At 35.4% G+C, this 17,093-nt stretch overlaps 1 protein-coding gene across 2 annotated transcripts in view; it reads right to left on the minus strand.

The window, feature by feature from the left end:
• Window positions 1-10,401: 10,401 nt before the first annotated feature.
• Window positions 10,402-17,093, minus strand: part of LOC126739678 (zinc finger protein 79-like) — a 30,813-nt gene continuing 24,121 nt past the window's right edge. For both annotated transcript variants that reach the window (XM_050445465.1, XM_050445466.1), the window contains exon 2: window positions 10,402-12,840. In XM_050445465.1, the coding sequence (XP_050301422.1) occupies window positions 11,375-12,817 (1,443 nt within the window). In that variant the 5' untranslated portion in view covers window positions 12,818-12,840 and the 3' untranslated portion in view covers window positions 10,402-11,374. The remainder of the gene's footprint in view (window positions 12,841-17,093) is intronic.

Genomic DNA, 17,093 nt, shown 5'->3' on the forward strand with positions numbered 1-17,093 from the left:
TCTTTAGGGTTCTACTTACGTTTGGTTTATTATTTTCATCTAGTGTTTAGTTTTTAGGTAGTTCATCTTGTTTGAGAGCCCCATTTTGGCCCCAATTTAGGTTATTTAGGTTATATTATTGTAAATCCCTGTAGTTCTAATTTTCTAGAATTTGTATACTTGCTTGCTTTGACTGTCAGTATTCTCGTAAAATTATTGGTCTCTTTGGGCAAAAACAATGAAGATAATTCTAAATATTTCGAAACTGTTCCATCGGGTTTTAAAAAGGACGCGCTTCGTGACAAATCATTCAGTTTTAATTGTTTAGTCAGTTTTTACCTTGGAAACAATTAAACGACAGTCAAAGCGAGTTAGGTTAGTGTTTTTGACGTTGACAATAAAAGTGTGTTCCCGAATTTCGTTACAATATTATATTTATCTATAATCTTATAGGTACTCCCTAATTTGGACATTTAATATCTTTTCCATTGCTTTAGAAAGAACTGGAAGAATACTAATAGGTCTTAAATCATTAAAATCGGAAATATTTTGCTTTTTTAAAAGTGGAAATATTTTTGAGACCTTCCAGCCATCAGGAAAACATTTGTCTAATATACATGAGTTTACAATATTAGTTACAAAAGGTATAACTCGGTCCACACACAACATCTCTAGATTTATTTGATCCGCCCCGGTAGCAAGCGATTTAATCTCGAATAAATATTTTCTCACAATATCAGTGGACACGGTATGAAAATTAAATTTTGATAATATTTGACGCCTTTGCTTATTTTGATACAAATTTAAAAGATCTCCATGCACTGAATTGTTCTGCGTTGAGGCCTGTATAATATGATTATTTATAGAATTGGGGACATTAAGATGATCGGGTAATTCGTTAACTTTGCCATTTGAAGATACATTAAGTTTCTTTAGCATTTGCCAGAAAATCTTTTTATCTTTAAAACCCATAGTTACTATCTGTGCAAGGTATTGTTTTTTTTCTTCACGTATTGCAATGCTAGCTTGATTTTTAATTTGTTTATAATAGTCCCAATTCAAATCAGTTTTAGTCTTTTGAAATTTTTTGTAGGCTTTGTTCTTCAAACTTATCATTTTTTTAATGGTATAAGTTAACCATGGAGGTTGTTGTTTTTTTATTTTGTGCTGGGTTAGAGGTGCTAAAACGTCGAACAAATTTGTCAAAAAATTATTTAAAGCAGCGACTTTTTCGTTAACTGTTTCCAAATAAATTATGTGTTCAAATGGGGTGACCTGTAAAAATTCGTTAAGCAATTCTCTATCAATGTTTTGGAGGCAAAGCTTGTTTCGTCATTTGGAATCAAAATTAAATCCAGAAGTGCAGATGGTGTCCCTGTAACTCTTGTAGGTTCCATTATAACTTGTTGTAAATTTAAAGACTCTATACAATCATAAAAAGTTGATACATAATGATGTTCCATATTTAGAAGGTTTAAATTTATATCATGATTTAATTTCGTATATTGTCACTATTGCCAGCATTACAGCAGCCAGTACTATGAGCAGAAATTATGGAAGAACGCTTGACAAGTTCAAATGGATGTGTCTAACTATAAGATTATAGATACGAAGATTGAAAAGGTCGTCATATAACATCTAAATGAAGATAATAGTCAGTGTTGCCAATTTAGCGGATTTGCCGCTAGATTTACCGGAATTATTTTTACCCTAGCGGAGAAAAAATCATTTTAGCAGACAGTGGCATTTTTAGGAGAATAATTTTATAATTAAGCGGATTTTGGCGGTTTAATAAATTATATCTTTCCCATCATACTCTTCGGACGCCGATGCTAGGCAGCGGGAAAAAATACATTCGCCCGAGCAATTCGTTTCGGTCAATGCGCTGGTGTTGACCGCGCCCTCTGAATATTTGAACAACAAGCCGTGTTCGGTGATTCCCCTGGTCTGTTTATTGAAATTGCACTATTGATTTATGTTGTAAGAATTGCGTTTCCACGTGGTTAATAAATAGTTAATTTAACTTCTACTGAGTTAAAATAACGGTAAATTTTGATAACAATGTTTGGAACTATTATACATTTTATTAGTTGATAATATATTTTAGTTAGATCCTATATTTTGAAATGGCAAATATCTATAGTCAAAAGTTTGGATGAAAGATCCCATTTTATCGCCATGGTTAACTTTCGTTGAGTCAACAAACGGTAAATTGGCAAAGTGTAAATTTTGTATGACCACAATTGGAAATAAATACTCTGATTTGAAAAATCATGCAAAAGGCATAAGAACAACGCAACGATTGTTTTGGGAAATACCAAATTGCCTTTTAAGCCAGAAAGTCAACTAGACTCAGTAAAAGAGGCCGAGGAAAACTATATATATTGCAGGAAAACTATATATATACAATATATATTGCATGTCATTCTTCGATATTAAGTATCGAACACTTGATTCCCACTTGTAAATCCTTATTAAAAGGTTTTTTGAGTGTTACATAATAAAAATACGTTCATTTATTGTAATCTTTTTTAGGTTTTGAAGCTGAACAATTGCAAATGCAACGGACTAAATGTTCTGAAGTAATAACCAATGTAATTGCACATTATTTCCGTAATGGGCTTACAGAGGATGTTGAAGATCTACCTTATAGCATATTAATTAATGAGTCCAATGATATTTCTTTTACCAAATATTTAGGTATATCTATTATATACTTTAGCGCAAAAGCCAATAAAATTATTTCAACTGGCTTGGGACTATATAGGAGAATTGGATTCTGGTAATGCAGACGAGATTTTGCAATGCCTTTTGGGTATGTTAAAAAATTATAATTTAAAAATTTCAAGTTTACGTGGCCTAGGAACAAATAATGCAGCTGCAATGGCTGGTGTAAACAATGGCGTTCATAAAAAGTTATTGGCATTGGCCTATAATCCCAATATTATTTTAATTCGCTGTATATGCCCTTATTTCTTTAAGTGTACGAGCAAAATAATTTTTAAGTGCATCCCTGATGTTGTGAGCTCTCGTTGTGGTTCTATTCTCTAATGCAGTCATGAATCTGGTTTTAATTTTATTTTGTGGCAGTGGTGTTTCCATAGGCAAATCATAAAAACCTTCCTTATCAATTATAACGTTATGAAGTAAACATATACATTTTATTATGACATCCGCACGATCGGGATTTACTTCAATTGCTTTTAATAATATCCATTTGCTACTCAGAATACCAAAGGCACACTCAACAACTTGCCTTGCATTTGTTAAGCGTTTGTTAAATATTTCTTCTTCCGGTCCCAAATTTCTTTGGGGATAGGGACACATGAGATATGTCTGTAACGGGTAAGCTTCATCACCAACTAAGAAGTGAGGCAAAGCTTCACAGTCCACTCCTGGATATAGGTCTCCCCTATCTTCTTCCATGTTTCTTTGTTCTGTGCCAGTTGGTGCCATCTGTTGCCCACTTTGTTTTTGACATCATCGAGCCAGCGTAACTGTGGTCTGCCAACGCTGCGTTTATGTATGCGAGGTCTCCATTGAATATATATTTGTGTTCTGTGCATTGAACAAATTATATTTGTGTTCTATATATTTGTGTTCTGTGCATTGAACGATGTGTCTTGACCATCTCAAGTCGGCCTGTCGGGCGACGTTTCCTACCCAGCTCCATTTCAGGTGGGCTATGCGTGTTATGACGTCTTCAACTTTAGTTCTTTGTCTAATACTCTCATTTGTGATGTGGTCTCTCAGGCTTATTCCTAGCATCATTCGCTCTATGGCTCTTTGGGTGGTCCTAAGCTTGTTAGCTGATTTAACAGTAAGTGTCATGGTTTCCATTCCGTAAGTCATCACGGGCAGTAAGCAGGCATTAATAGTTTCATTTCTCAAGACGTGTGACAGTTTACCCGTGGCTGCCCATGTCAAACGAACACGTCTGTTTATTTCGGCAGTTTGATTTTCTTTGCCCAATTTGATGCAATGTCCCAAATATACATATTCTTCGACGTTGTCAATAATTCGGTCTTCTATATGTACTTGAATATTGTCAGGTGACATGACTTTTGTTTTATTTAAATTCATGGTTAAACCTATTCTTTTCGATTCTCTTTGAAGTTCTGTCAACATCTCTTGTAATTCTATTATATTCTGGCTAAAGAGTACTATATCATCCGCAAAGCGTAAATGGCTCAGATGTTTGCCGTCGATTTTGATGCCTCTCTCGTTTCTGTCCAGAGTTTTAAAAACGTCTTCCAGTTTACCACGAAGTGGAAGATCATTCCGTCCGCAAAATAATATTGTCGAGACAATTGATCCAATTGAAGTTTTACACGATTTTCTTCAATTTCCTTGTGATAGGCTGTATTTAAAGATTCATGAACACTCATTCTTTTTCTATTCATAATCTCTTCAAAATCTTTTGAAGAAGCTAGCGCATCACAGCACTTGCTGCGTGAGCTTGAGCAACCTCATTAACTCTTATGTGACTGGGAAAAAAAATACCTTCTAAGGACGGCGTGGGTACCCGGGTACCTACTATGTATTTTATATAGAGCCGTGGCTTTTTCTGTGAATTTCTACCCTTAACTATAAACATGCACATCTGTGTGGGTTTTTCCCTATCTCTCTCGCCTCGGACTGTTTTTGCACAAGATCAGTTCATATTCGTCAGTAACGCGTTGTACCTACTTAAGTAGAGTTTGAATTACGTTAAATCTAAAGTATTTTTTTATACGTTAAAATGTCGGATAGTAAGGCCGATCCTAGTCGAAGCGATAGTGCAAGAGGAAGATGGCGGAAGACAAGGTAAAACAAATATATTTATTATTTTTACATAATAGGTAAAATGTCAAAGTTAATACAGAGTACAAAATGAGGTAAATTAAATAATAATAGGAATATTATAATAGGTTGACCTATTCGGAATTAGAAGAAGCCTTAGAACACCTAAGTGATGAAGAAGAAGAGCCATTTATTCCTTCTGATGAAGAGGAGTATATTCCACAACTGTCAGATGGAAAGGGCAAGGATTCTGATGTTGAAAACGATCCTGTTGTAGAGCTAGAAGATTCGGAGTCTGATGATGATGATGACGTTCATCCAGATTTAGCTTCACAATTCCATTGGACTAGTAAAGATGGCACTCAGTGGAATGACTCACCTACACCACAACGACAAACAGTAGGTCGAAATATTTTGCGTGAAAAAAGTGGTGCACCAGCCTTAAGTCGTTTATATATGCCCAAAGACATTTTCAAAACTATTATATCCCCAGAAATGTGTACCCTGATTCTAAAATATAGCAATAAAAAAGGGAATAGAGTTACGGAGGAATATAACCAAAGGTTATTGGCAATAACTAAGCCGCCGAAAACATTTTCTCCAAAAGTATTTATGTAGAACTAGATGCATTTTCCGGAATTCTAATTACTGCTGGTTTACATAGGTTCAATAAAGAACATATTTCTGAAATGTGGAAGATGGTTTCGCTCCCTTTGTTTCGAGCGGCTATGCCTCGTGATCGCTTCAAAATGTTTCTAAGATTTATTCGGTTTGATGACCAGAATACGCGTATAGAACGTGCAAAGACAGATAAAGCAGCTCCAATTCGAGATATCTGGATTATGCTGAATTCAAATTTGGCAAAAAATTATCGGCCAACAGAGTGTATTATAGTAGATGAACAATTATTTCCATATAGAGGACACACTAAGTTTACCCATTACATTCCCTCGAAACCAGCGAAATATGGAATAAAGGTTTTTTGGGCTTGTGATGCGATAAATTCCTATCCTCTAAAGGGTCAGCTATATACCGGAAAACCACCAGGTGGTGAACGTCAGGCAAATATTGGTAAGAGAACAGTATTAGACTTTGGAACAGTATTGGAGTTGCACATTATAAGGGATCAGGAAGAAATATCACAACAGACAATTTTTTTACAAGTTTGCAACTTGCTCGTACTTTAAATTCATGGAATATGACTTTAGTAGGAACAGTTAGAAAAAATAAAACGTTTTTACCTTCCAATACGCAACCACAAAAAGATAGAGCCATAAATTCAACCATTTTTGCATTCAACAAAGATGCTACATTGTGCTCTTATGTTCCAAAAAAAACAAGGCAGTGATTTTTTTATCAACTATGCACACAACCGGCGAAGTAGATAATACTTCTGTTGCAAAGCCTGAAATTAACAGATATTATAACAAAACTAAAGGCGGTGTTGACACTATGGACCAAATGCTATGTGAATATACTGTCAAACGTAGAACAAATCGCTGACCATTAGCATTTTTTTAAACATAATTGCTAGTTTAGCTTCTTATTGTATAAACAAGGAACCTAATCCTTCTTTCAAAGCTACTGATCAACGTCGGCGATTTTTAAAAGATCTTGGTAATGAGCTGTGTTTGTCAAGTATCCAAATAAGATCCCAAATTCCAAAAGTTGTTGGTGATCATTTTACTCGTCAGGCTATAGAAATGGTACTTCACCGACGAATTCCTGTTCCTTTAGATAATCCAGTTAGAGAACAAGCAGTTTGTGAACGAGATGCATCTGGACGTGTAAAGGTGGTTGGTAGTTGCCAAATATGCCGAGAGCGAACCCATAAACAGAGAAAAACTCGTAAAGCCTGTAAATCGTGATCCAAACCAGTTTGTAATGAGCATTCAGTGGCTCAAACTATTTTTCAAAACTGTAATTCATAAGTAATGTTTTTTAGTGTTTTTAAGTGTTTGTTTGCTATGTTGCGTTAATTTGTACCTCACTGTAATTTTCTATGACTTCTTATTACTGTATAGTATATATAATAAAACATATGAATTTAACTCTTAAAAATTTTATTAGTATTATAAACATAGTATAGGTACCCGGGAAACCATCCAGTCAACTATGGGTGAAAATTTTTTACACCTTATTTACTTTGAAAATAAAAAAAAATAATTTCAAATTTTAACAATAACTTAAAAAAACCAAATTAAAGATACCAAATATAAATGTCACAAAATACAAGCTTCATCGAAAGTGAGTTAAAAAGATATTCATATCTGAAAACTGAAAAGGTACCCGGGTACCTTTCCAGTCACATAAGGGTTAAACTTTTGATAGTTCAGGCATGGCGAAATCATAAACTGTCCTTGTATACCACGCCGCACTGGAGGCCGAAATAAAACACATATTCGACAAAGAAGTCCTTTTGCTTTAGCTGAGTAGGCCAACCATGGGTACATCGAAAACCACTCACATCGAAAGGCACGTTTAGCACTAGAATCCACGTCATTTTTAAAATTGTAAATCTGATTAGGAGTCTAAGGATGTTTAAGTAACTTGAAACGAAACTCGTCATCAATTTTATAATTAACGTCTGAACATAGCGCGATGTCCAATAATTAAGTACTTATGCAACTGCTTGAACTGATAGTAGATTCAAGCGATGAATTTGGTAGAAGATCCTTACTGCTAGTATCTTCTATAAAGAAGAAAGGTCTTACTTACTCAAACATGAAATCAAAATCTATAATAGATTTACTCCTCCTATTTTTGTTGCACCCAAAAAAATTCTGCCTGCGGCGCATTGCTTTTCTTTCTATGAAACTTATTTATTTCGAATTTAAAATGTTTGCACCCCCCTTAAGACCACGCTGCCGGCGCCCATGTATGCAATTTAATCCAAACACCAGTAATTAATATAATATGTAAGTTATGTTTTGAATAAAGAAGTATGAATAAAAGAACTATATTTTACTTCCTTACCATAAAGTTACAATCAATCGTTCTTCAGGTGATATTGTGTCGCGAATGTTACTGTATTTAGTCAGCTTAGGTCTGATAATGTTCAGAATATATTCAAAAGTTTCTTTTTTCATACGTGCATAACCATGATACAGTAATTGGTCATTAGATTCCATAGTCTTCCATAATATGATGAAATTCACCGAATACCTCTCTTTTAAAATATATTTCACGCACCCACTCGGTTCTTCGATATAGTGACGACGTCTCCGCAGTCTCCGAATTAGAAGAGAATTATCTTGACGGTATAGGTTCATTACGCTACAAATTCGAAACACAACAAATAAAAAGTAAGAGGGTTTAATGAATACAATGTTACCGAAACACTGCTTATCCCTTATCTTATTTAACGGAGAAAAACGTCTTCAGTGTGCGCACTTAATTCATACGACTAGCATCGTACATTTACGTACGATACAAATTCGTATCCAATGCGCGACCGGCCTAAAGCTGTCTTGGCCAGTCTTATGAAAAATTGTAAACTATGTGGTCAAGGCATTCTTCCAGCAAAGACGTTATCTACTATTTTGGTTCCAATGGAAAACTTAAACAGATTTATGTGTAAAACACATTAATCCTAACACCTAATTTACATATGGTCATATACATATAGTAGTAGTAGTTATGATTTATGAATAAATGCAGACCGTTATTTACCAATATTCTATAATGCATTATTCCTGACTATATGTTCAGTAATCTTGCTTCTTCAATTATTCTGGTTCAGGCATATTGATTTGTTACTTTCTACTTCGTTTTCAATTAATTCATTTTTTTACTGTCAGAACTCTTATGGTTATCAAGATCTCTATATTAGAATTTTTAAATTATATTAGTATTATTGCAACATTAAATACAGTGCATCTCAAAAATTTAAAATTCAGGGGTGTGTTTAAAAAAAACCCATCGATTTTTATTTCAAGTTGCGCATTTTTGTACGTGAATTTAGTATATACAGGGTTGCCAAAAAATAAATTACGACCATCAACTTCATTTTTTAAAATGAAAGCACCTTTCTTTATTTCATCTTTGAATTCCGCGTAGAATTCTACGTATGTTTCATGCATCATGTCCTATACCTAAAGTCAACAGTTATCGAAAAAAAGACGATTCATGTAACAAATAAAAATAGAACAAAAATTAAGTTAAATGTTCAAAATGGTTGCCATTCACGGCTTGACAATATCCAAGGCGATCAATAAAGCCTCGTTGCACATTTTCAATCATTTCCGGAGTTATGGCGCGCACTTCTCTGCGAATTCTCTCTTTCAAGTCGTCTAGATTATTTTCTAAATACCTTCGACTTGAGGTATCCCCACAAAAAAAAAGTCCATTAGTGTTAGGTCAGGCGACCTAGCAGGCCATTTGATGGGTCCTCTCCTTCCTATCCACCGATTGGGAAAGGTTTCATCCAAAAATGTACGCACAGTGGCAGCATAGTGCGGAGGTGCGCCATCTTGCTGGAAAATGAGTTCTTCGTCAGGATAGTCTGGGTCCAATGGATTTGGAAATAAAGCTAGTAATGCTGGAACTAATTCAAATTGGAGAAAATCGAGATAGACTTGTCCCGTTAAAGTCTGTTCAAAGAAAAAGAAACCTATTACTCTTCCGCGCACTATTCCACACCTCACATTTGTGAGGGTACTGGGTGCTTACCTCCATCATCCAATGCGTATTTTCTGTTGCCCCATATCGACAATTTTGTCTGTTCACACTACCACTCAAACAGAACGTGGCTTCATCGGGAAAAATAATGTTTGTTACTAAATTATTATTTAGATTGCACATGTTTTGTAAGTGTTCACAAAACTCATTTCGCCTATCGAAATCGTCATCAAATAACTCTTGCACAGGAATAACTTTGTAGGTATGATATTTGTGCTTTTTAACTATTCGGTGAACTATAGATTTCGCCATGTGTAAATTTGTCCCATCTGCGACAGAGGAGTGCATGGATTTTCTTCCAAAGAAAGCAAGTGTTCATTTTCAAGTTGTTCATTTTCAACTCGAGCAGGACGACCAGATTTCGGCAGATCTCTAACATGACCGAATTCTCAAAATTTAGTCTCTATTCTACTCACCACCTTTTGGCATATCGGAGGACGATCAGGATAGATTTCATTAAATAATTGAGCAGCTTCTCTTTGAGTACGTGTTCCATCATTAAGCCAACCATGCACACAATTTCTATTTTTTCTCGTTCCGTTAACTTTACCATTGTAAAAACCGCAACTTTGCTCGTACACTTCACACTTGACAATATCTGTTTGGCGTACAACTGTCAAAAACACAAATGAATGGAATTTTGCTCTGTATAAAAATTCTCAGAGATAAGGTGACTCGTAAGGTGAACTTCAATAATAATGTTTGGTAGTCTTTTTTTCGTTTAATTTCTTTGTTAAAACATAATAATCTGATGAATTTCCATGAGATCGATTCGTGTTAGCTGGACGTGATGGCTATTAGTGTCGGAACGATAAAATGTCAGTTGAAATGTAGGATTGTTGGTTAGCAACATTGTGGTTCAAAAAACTCGAGGAAGAAGAGATGTTTCCAATATTATTGATGTTGTTAAGCATTATCGCATTACGGGGAATTAAGGAAAATGAAAAAACGACTTATCTAAAAGGGTTTTTTTAATATTTTAGTTAGATTAATGTATAAGATACTTAGAGACAAAAGAAAATACAATATTACTATGGAATACAACACACTCCCACCGAGTGAGAATTCAGACTTACATAATGCAGTACGTTACTCTTACAAAAAAAAAACAATAAATTGTACAAAAAAAATTAACATTTGTTTTAATAATAATTATGCTAATGTATGTATATATTTAAATATAAGTCTAAAACAAAAGCACAAAACTCGACACATATATACGCACACACAAAGTTAATTTAATTTACCTAAACAAGAAAAACAAAATTTCATTTTAAAAATTGCATAATTCCTTTAAGGGCATTAATCAGAAAATTTTCAGTGGCATATGGCAACGCCGCAAAGACGGTGTTAGACACTCAATGCTCGAGGTGTTGCCATATGTTGCCAGATGAATGCCCCTAAGTAATAAGTGTTAAGCCTTTGCACTCGAAAACATTTTGTTTTACAAATATTGCATACGTCCACTCTAGGCCTAATAGAAAAATACCTAATTAAAACGTTTATATCACAGAACAAAAAAAATATATAATTTTAAATATTACGTGCACTTTAGTGTCTATTATTACTAGTATAAGAAACGATATATTAAGTTAACAAATAAATATTTTACAAATTTGGGAAAATGGGGGATTTATTTTTATTAAAAAAAAAAACTGAAGGCGGTCCTGTCATACCAACGAATAAGGTTATATTTACATGCACGCGTATTAAGTTACGCAATCCTTTCTATTGGTTGAAATGCCAACCTTCATTAGTCAAGGTGAGTATTTTAACCAATAAAAAGTATATACAGGATCGCACTCGATAGTTTTAAATGCTATAAAACTAAATGACCCGCCTTGCAACCCTGGATAAAAATACTTAAATAATTACAATTTCTTATTTAAGGCATATTATAACACACTTCTATCGAAAATATCCAAAAAATAACCTACTCCACTGATCCAGCATATTGAATAACACTATACCTAACCGGTGAGAACCCATTAGAGTCCTCTATCGACCTCTGAATCATCCTGGATCGTTTTCTTGGAGGTAAACTGAGCTCCGGATCGGGCGAGTTCGGTGGGGTCACCGAAGCACTCGGGGACACCGGATTCGAACTGGGCGGGGTCATGGCACGATCCCTCTCCAAGTAACAAGGATCCGAATCCATAATCAAGGCGGCTTCCACTCGCTTCCTAATGTCATCCCCGGCGGTAAGAGGCGGGGCAGGTGGTACCGCCGCAGTCAATGGAAAGTAAGTCTGAGGCCGCGGTGACTTCATGAAACTAAAAAGTAAGTCCTGACTCGATTGGGATTCCCTGGCGGTGGCCGCCGCCGCAAGTATTTCAACCCCCGACGAACTGTGGTAGGAAGGTAAATAATTCGGGGATAAACCTCCGTGGGTGTATAAGTAGTACACACTGTCCGCTTCCAAAGAAGTTTTTTGGGTCATCAGGCTGTCTTCTATTGAGCTTTTCGAGTTTTCTTTGTCGCTCACTCCGGATTCACTAGATGGGTTGGAGGAGGGTGGCGTAGGTGGTTGGGCGGGGTGCTGCACCACTGCAGTCACACTCTCCGAATGGCTCTTGATGTGCGTCTCCATCGTTTTCTTGGAGTTAAAGGTGTGATGGCATATGGTGCACTTGTACACTTTTTCTCCGTAGTGCGCTACCTGGTGGAGCTTCAGCACGTGATTGTACCCAAAAGATTTCCCGCAAATTTCACAGGAGTATGGTTTTTCTCCGGTATGGGTTCTCGAGTGAACTTTAAGTTGTTTGCTGCAGGTGAAGCCTTTTTGGCATACATTGCACACGTATGGTTTCTCACCGGTGTGCGTTCTCATGTGAATCACCAACTGTCCGGACTGGATGAAAGTTTTCGAACAAACGCTACATTTATGGGGGCGTTCGCCCGTGTGAATCCGCATGTGTCTGTGAAGTTTTCCAGAATGTTCGAAGGCTCTGGAGCACACTTCGCACTTGTACGGCCGCTCTTTGGTATGGATCCTCCGGTGGACGCTCAGGTTTTCTTTGACGCTGAAACTTTTATCGCAGAACTCGCAGGTGAATGGTTTCTCGCCGGTGTGAGTGCGATAATGGCGGGTCAGTCTGGCCGGCACGGCGAACGTTTTCGAGCATATGTTACACCGGTACGGATCCGGACCGACATCTTTTGTATGGGTTTGACGTTGGTGGAGTTGCAGGGCCGTCTTGGAGGCGAACATTTTGTTGCAAGTCGGACAAGGTTCTTCTGCCAATGGTTGCGTTTCGGCAGGTTGGGACGTGAATGCAGGGAGCGGTAAGTCTGGGCTGCACACCAACTTATTGACGCTTACTGGTTCGGTGCTTGACGGTAGAATAAGGGATTTCTCGTCATAGAACCCGACCATCTCTGGCGACGAACAAGGTTGATCTGGAAAAAGAATTACCTTCTATGAGCAAAATATCATACATGTGACATTATTATGTATTTATCAACGTAATATATCACACTACTAAATCATTACAAGGAAACACAAATATTACAAAGATTCTGTTATAAAGTTAGGTAGTGTTAATAACGACGTAAAGCAGTTTAGGTAATGAAATAATTTAAAGCTCTCCTGAAGCCTACCCGAGTCCCAAAGCAGTTCATTCCATGAGAACGCTGATTGGCCAACATAATAACCCAACTAAAGCCACGTGGAAAATAATAAATAGTCAGCGGGGCATGAAAAAGGACAGTAAGACTCACAACATAAATCCAAACCAATTTAGTGATTTCTTCGCAAACATTGCCAACAATCTTGTAAAAGATATCCACAACGTTAATCCTTGTTTTATTGATTTTGAAAAGAAGGGTGTCAGGAGAAAATAAGAAATGCAAATTTGTTAGAGGTGCCATCCGTCCATAAAAATTATGTATTTTTCATGCCGTAAACAGATCAGGAGAAAACGAGTAATGTCAGAGCACACAACGTTTTTTAAAAAAGCCATGCACGGAGAAAACAGGGATTGTCCAACTTAAAGTATAATAAACTGAGAATGTCCACTTAAGAGAGCTATTTATTTCAATAAAATGATTATGTTGAAAGACGAATGACTGTGGTCTCGCTGTGAGTTTTTGTTTACGAAAATGGCCGACAATTATAATAAAAGTAAAAAAACCAATAAATGTATGAAGTTGCTAAAAAAGACTTTTACCATCGCACAAAATTGGAAAGTTTTGTGACTGTAAAAGGCTTAAGTGTACGGATAAAGTGAATCCTAGTGACAGACAAGCTGTTCTTAATTATTTCAATGCTTTCGAGTCAAACAATCACCAAAATTTCTATTTGTGCTCGAACTATAATACAACGTCGAAGGTCAAGGGTACCAGAATATTTGGCGAAGTATCATAATAGTAGCTATATTCACAGAGAAAGAATGAAAATAAGAAACACATTTAAGGAGGAAGAAGTGCGTGCAGTATTTTTCAAGGCAGTACATAGAATTTTCAAAAGTAAGTTCGAGTACTTACAGGGTTCACATTTGAGCTCTTTTACCTTTTCTCCCCCCTCAGTAAATCAGAAACAAACGGAAATTTGGCAAAACTGTAAGAGCGACTTAGTTGATTACAAAACTGCAATGTAACTTTTTTCTAAGTTAACCGACATGGTATTTCTTACTGCCTCGGAGAGATATAGCAGCAGTCTCTTTATAATGATGGAAGGACAATCTTAACGCAGTAACTAAGAATTCATTAACTCTCAATTGCTAGATACAAATGGTCTATTCTCTGGTCGTAAATGGCCAGTGAAAGACAAAGCCTTTGTCATCTGCAAACGCAGTCCACGGCCTTACATACTCTTTAGTATACCTAGCAACTGTGGACAAATAATAATCAATTTTGGAACACCTTAAATTGCAGGCAAAGTCTATAACTGGACTAGATCGTTCTTGTGACTTGATGTTTGATGAAAAATCAAGTCAAAGAATTTCAGGGTTTGAAGACTTGGTCCTAATTAACCGTATTAAAGACTTGCAATCGATTGGGATGAAGGTCTATGCAACTATTTGTGATCAAGGTAGTACTAATATATGCCCTATAAAAGAGTGAACTATTGAGTAAACTAACAACAAGCCAACTCCATATCACTTCACCGGTTGTTAATGGGCAATGTATTTGTACTATCTTTGATGTACCACATGTAAAGCTTTTGTATGAGTAAGGCCATTACGATAATTTAGAGGATACATTTTGGACTCTATAAACCTCAATTTAAAAGTTTTATTTTCTGTAACGAGCATGACATTCTTAAATGTGTAGTCAATGCAAATAGTGGATTATAATTAATATTTAAGAGGCAAGAATTATATGACTACATAAGAACAACCTGTTAGTTCAGCTCATGCTAAAAAACCGCAGAACAGCATTTGAAATAAAAAATTCCTCTGAAGAAATTTAAATGTTAAATTTGAATGTCATTAATAGTGTGAATAAGGTCAATCATGTAATATTATGCTAAAACTTTATCTGTCATACATATATTTTTAATGTAAATTGTAAATATTAGGCTTCCACTAAATGATGTCTTCAACTTACTTCAAATCTGTGACCATGATTATACTTTTTATACAGCAAAAATATAACATTGTTAACCAACTAATTTAATTCTTTTAAACAGAATGTATGTTAGTTATATTAATACTATAGGTTTTATATATTTTTAGAGAATTTTATATTAATATGCAACTATTATAATACATATTAATATGAAAATGTTGCACATTGAAATAGAATTTTGGGTTATTCGAAGTATTCTTTGGTCTGTTTAGAAGTTTCAATAAGTTTACTATTTTCAAACTCTTTTATTTTTCACTTAATTAATTTTAGAACCACATTTCACACAGTAAAGACTCTAAACTTGCGCCTGTTTTAAATTAGCTGTGTGGAGTCAATTTTTGTTATGATTCTTTGTAGGTAAAGTCGAAATTATACCCATTTGTAATGACGTCATTTTTGTTTATCTTTGTTTAGCATATTCCAAACAGCGGCGACAACAAACTTTTGAAAAAAAATTGGTGTCTGATGATTATTCATCTTTTATATACTAGGTTATGTGAAATATCCGTCACTGTCAATCAAAAATATTGGTTTGTCAACTTGTTCTTGAAAGTTATTTCGAAAAGTGTTACATAATGCCTAAAAAAAGATATAATAGGTATAATGAACAATCGCAGCTGATGATTTTAAATATATTGGCTTTTTTTCAACTGGAAAAGGAACAAGTCCGAAACGGTATTGCACTTCAAATTGAGAATGTGATACAGAGAGCCGCAGATGCAACAAAATTGAGCACAACAACGATCGCAAATATAAAAAAGAATGGGATAAAATCAGATCAGGATTACGCAGCCCGTATATCTTCCAAGCAAAAGACAGCAAAAACCAAAATTACAACATATTTGAAACATAGAATTCGGAACACAATTTATTCTATGTACGCCAGAAAAGAATATGTAATATTGGCAACGATAAGAGAAAAGTTTAGGGAAGAAATTGAATATTTTGAGTTTTCCATTGACTCCTTAAGAAGATGGATCAATAGTAAGTATAGGCTTCAAGTGGAAAAAATCAAATAACAGAAAATATTTGATGGACTTGCCAAATATTGTTCATAAAAGAATCAATTTTTTAAGGGAGTATATCAAAAATAGAAATGTAGGTCCGGAAGGTTTTACTACAGTTTTCATTGACGAGACGTGGATTTTTAGCAAGAGATCATTTCGTAGTAGCTGGCAGATGACACCAAGCACACGGATTCAAGGAAAAACAATGAAGGTAAAAATTATCTGGTTATCTTTTTAGATTTTTTTTGAATAAAAACTATTGCCCTTGTAAGGGCCCTCTAACTTCATAATTTCATCTGTTTCATAGTTTCATATAATTTCTCTCTAAGACAATATGAGGGAATTTAACTCCATACACTACTCGTATGTGCTTGGAACATTACTTATTAATTATATTAGATTTATGTTCTGAAAGAATGATTTCTAAAAGAAGAGAATTGAATTATCTTTTATTTTTAAGGTCATCGTTACATCGTGGTCCACGCCGGAACCAAAGATGGCTTCATCAAGGGTGAAAATTTAATATTCAAGAGTGGATTAAAGCCGGGAGATTATCATGACAATATGAACAGGAAAAACTTCGAAAACTGGTTTAAGACTCAGCTGGTTCCAAATCTTCCCCCAAAGTCATTTATAAACATGGACAATGCAAGTTACCATTCTGGTTTATTAGAAGAAAAAGAATATTGGCTTTCCAGAAAAAGCCATGAAAGATAAAGTATGGCGTATTGCACGCAGAAACTGCCCTAGTGAAAAAAAGTACTTCCTTGATGAATATGCTGCCACCATATCATTGCCAGTTTAATGCAATTGAAATGGTATGGTCGGAATGTAAACGATAATATGATCAATATATTTCCAATTTTAAGGGGTCACCTTCCGAAGTTCTGACTACATGGGAAAGGGTAATAAACGAAATTTCTATAGATCATTGGCAAAAATATGTTTTTCATACAGAACAGGTAATTGAAAAGGCTTGGGAGGCAATACAAATGTGTGATGCCTATGACATTCTGCCACTTGTGATTACGACTGACGAAGACAATATCTCTGATTTCAGTTCTGACTCTGACA

The sequence above is a fragment of the Anthonomus grandis genome, chromosome 8 (assembly GCF_022605725.1).
Source record: "Anthonomus grandis grandis chromosome 8, icAntGran1.3, whole genome shotgun sequence".
NCBI lineage: Eukaryota > Metazoa > Arthropoda > Insecta > Coleoptera > Curculionidae > Anthonomus > Anthonomus grandis.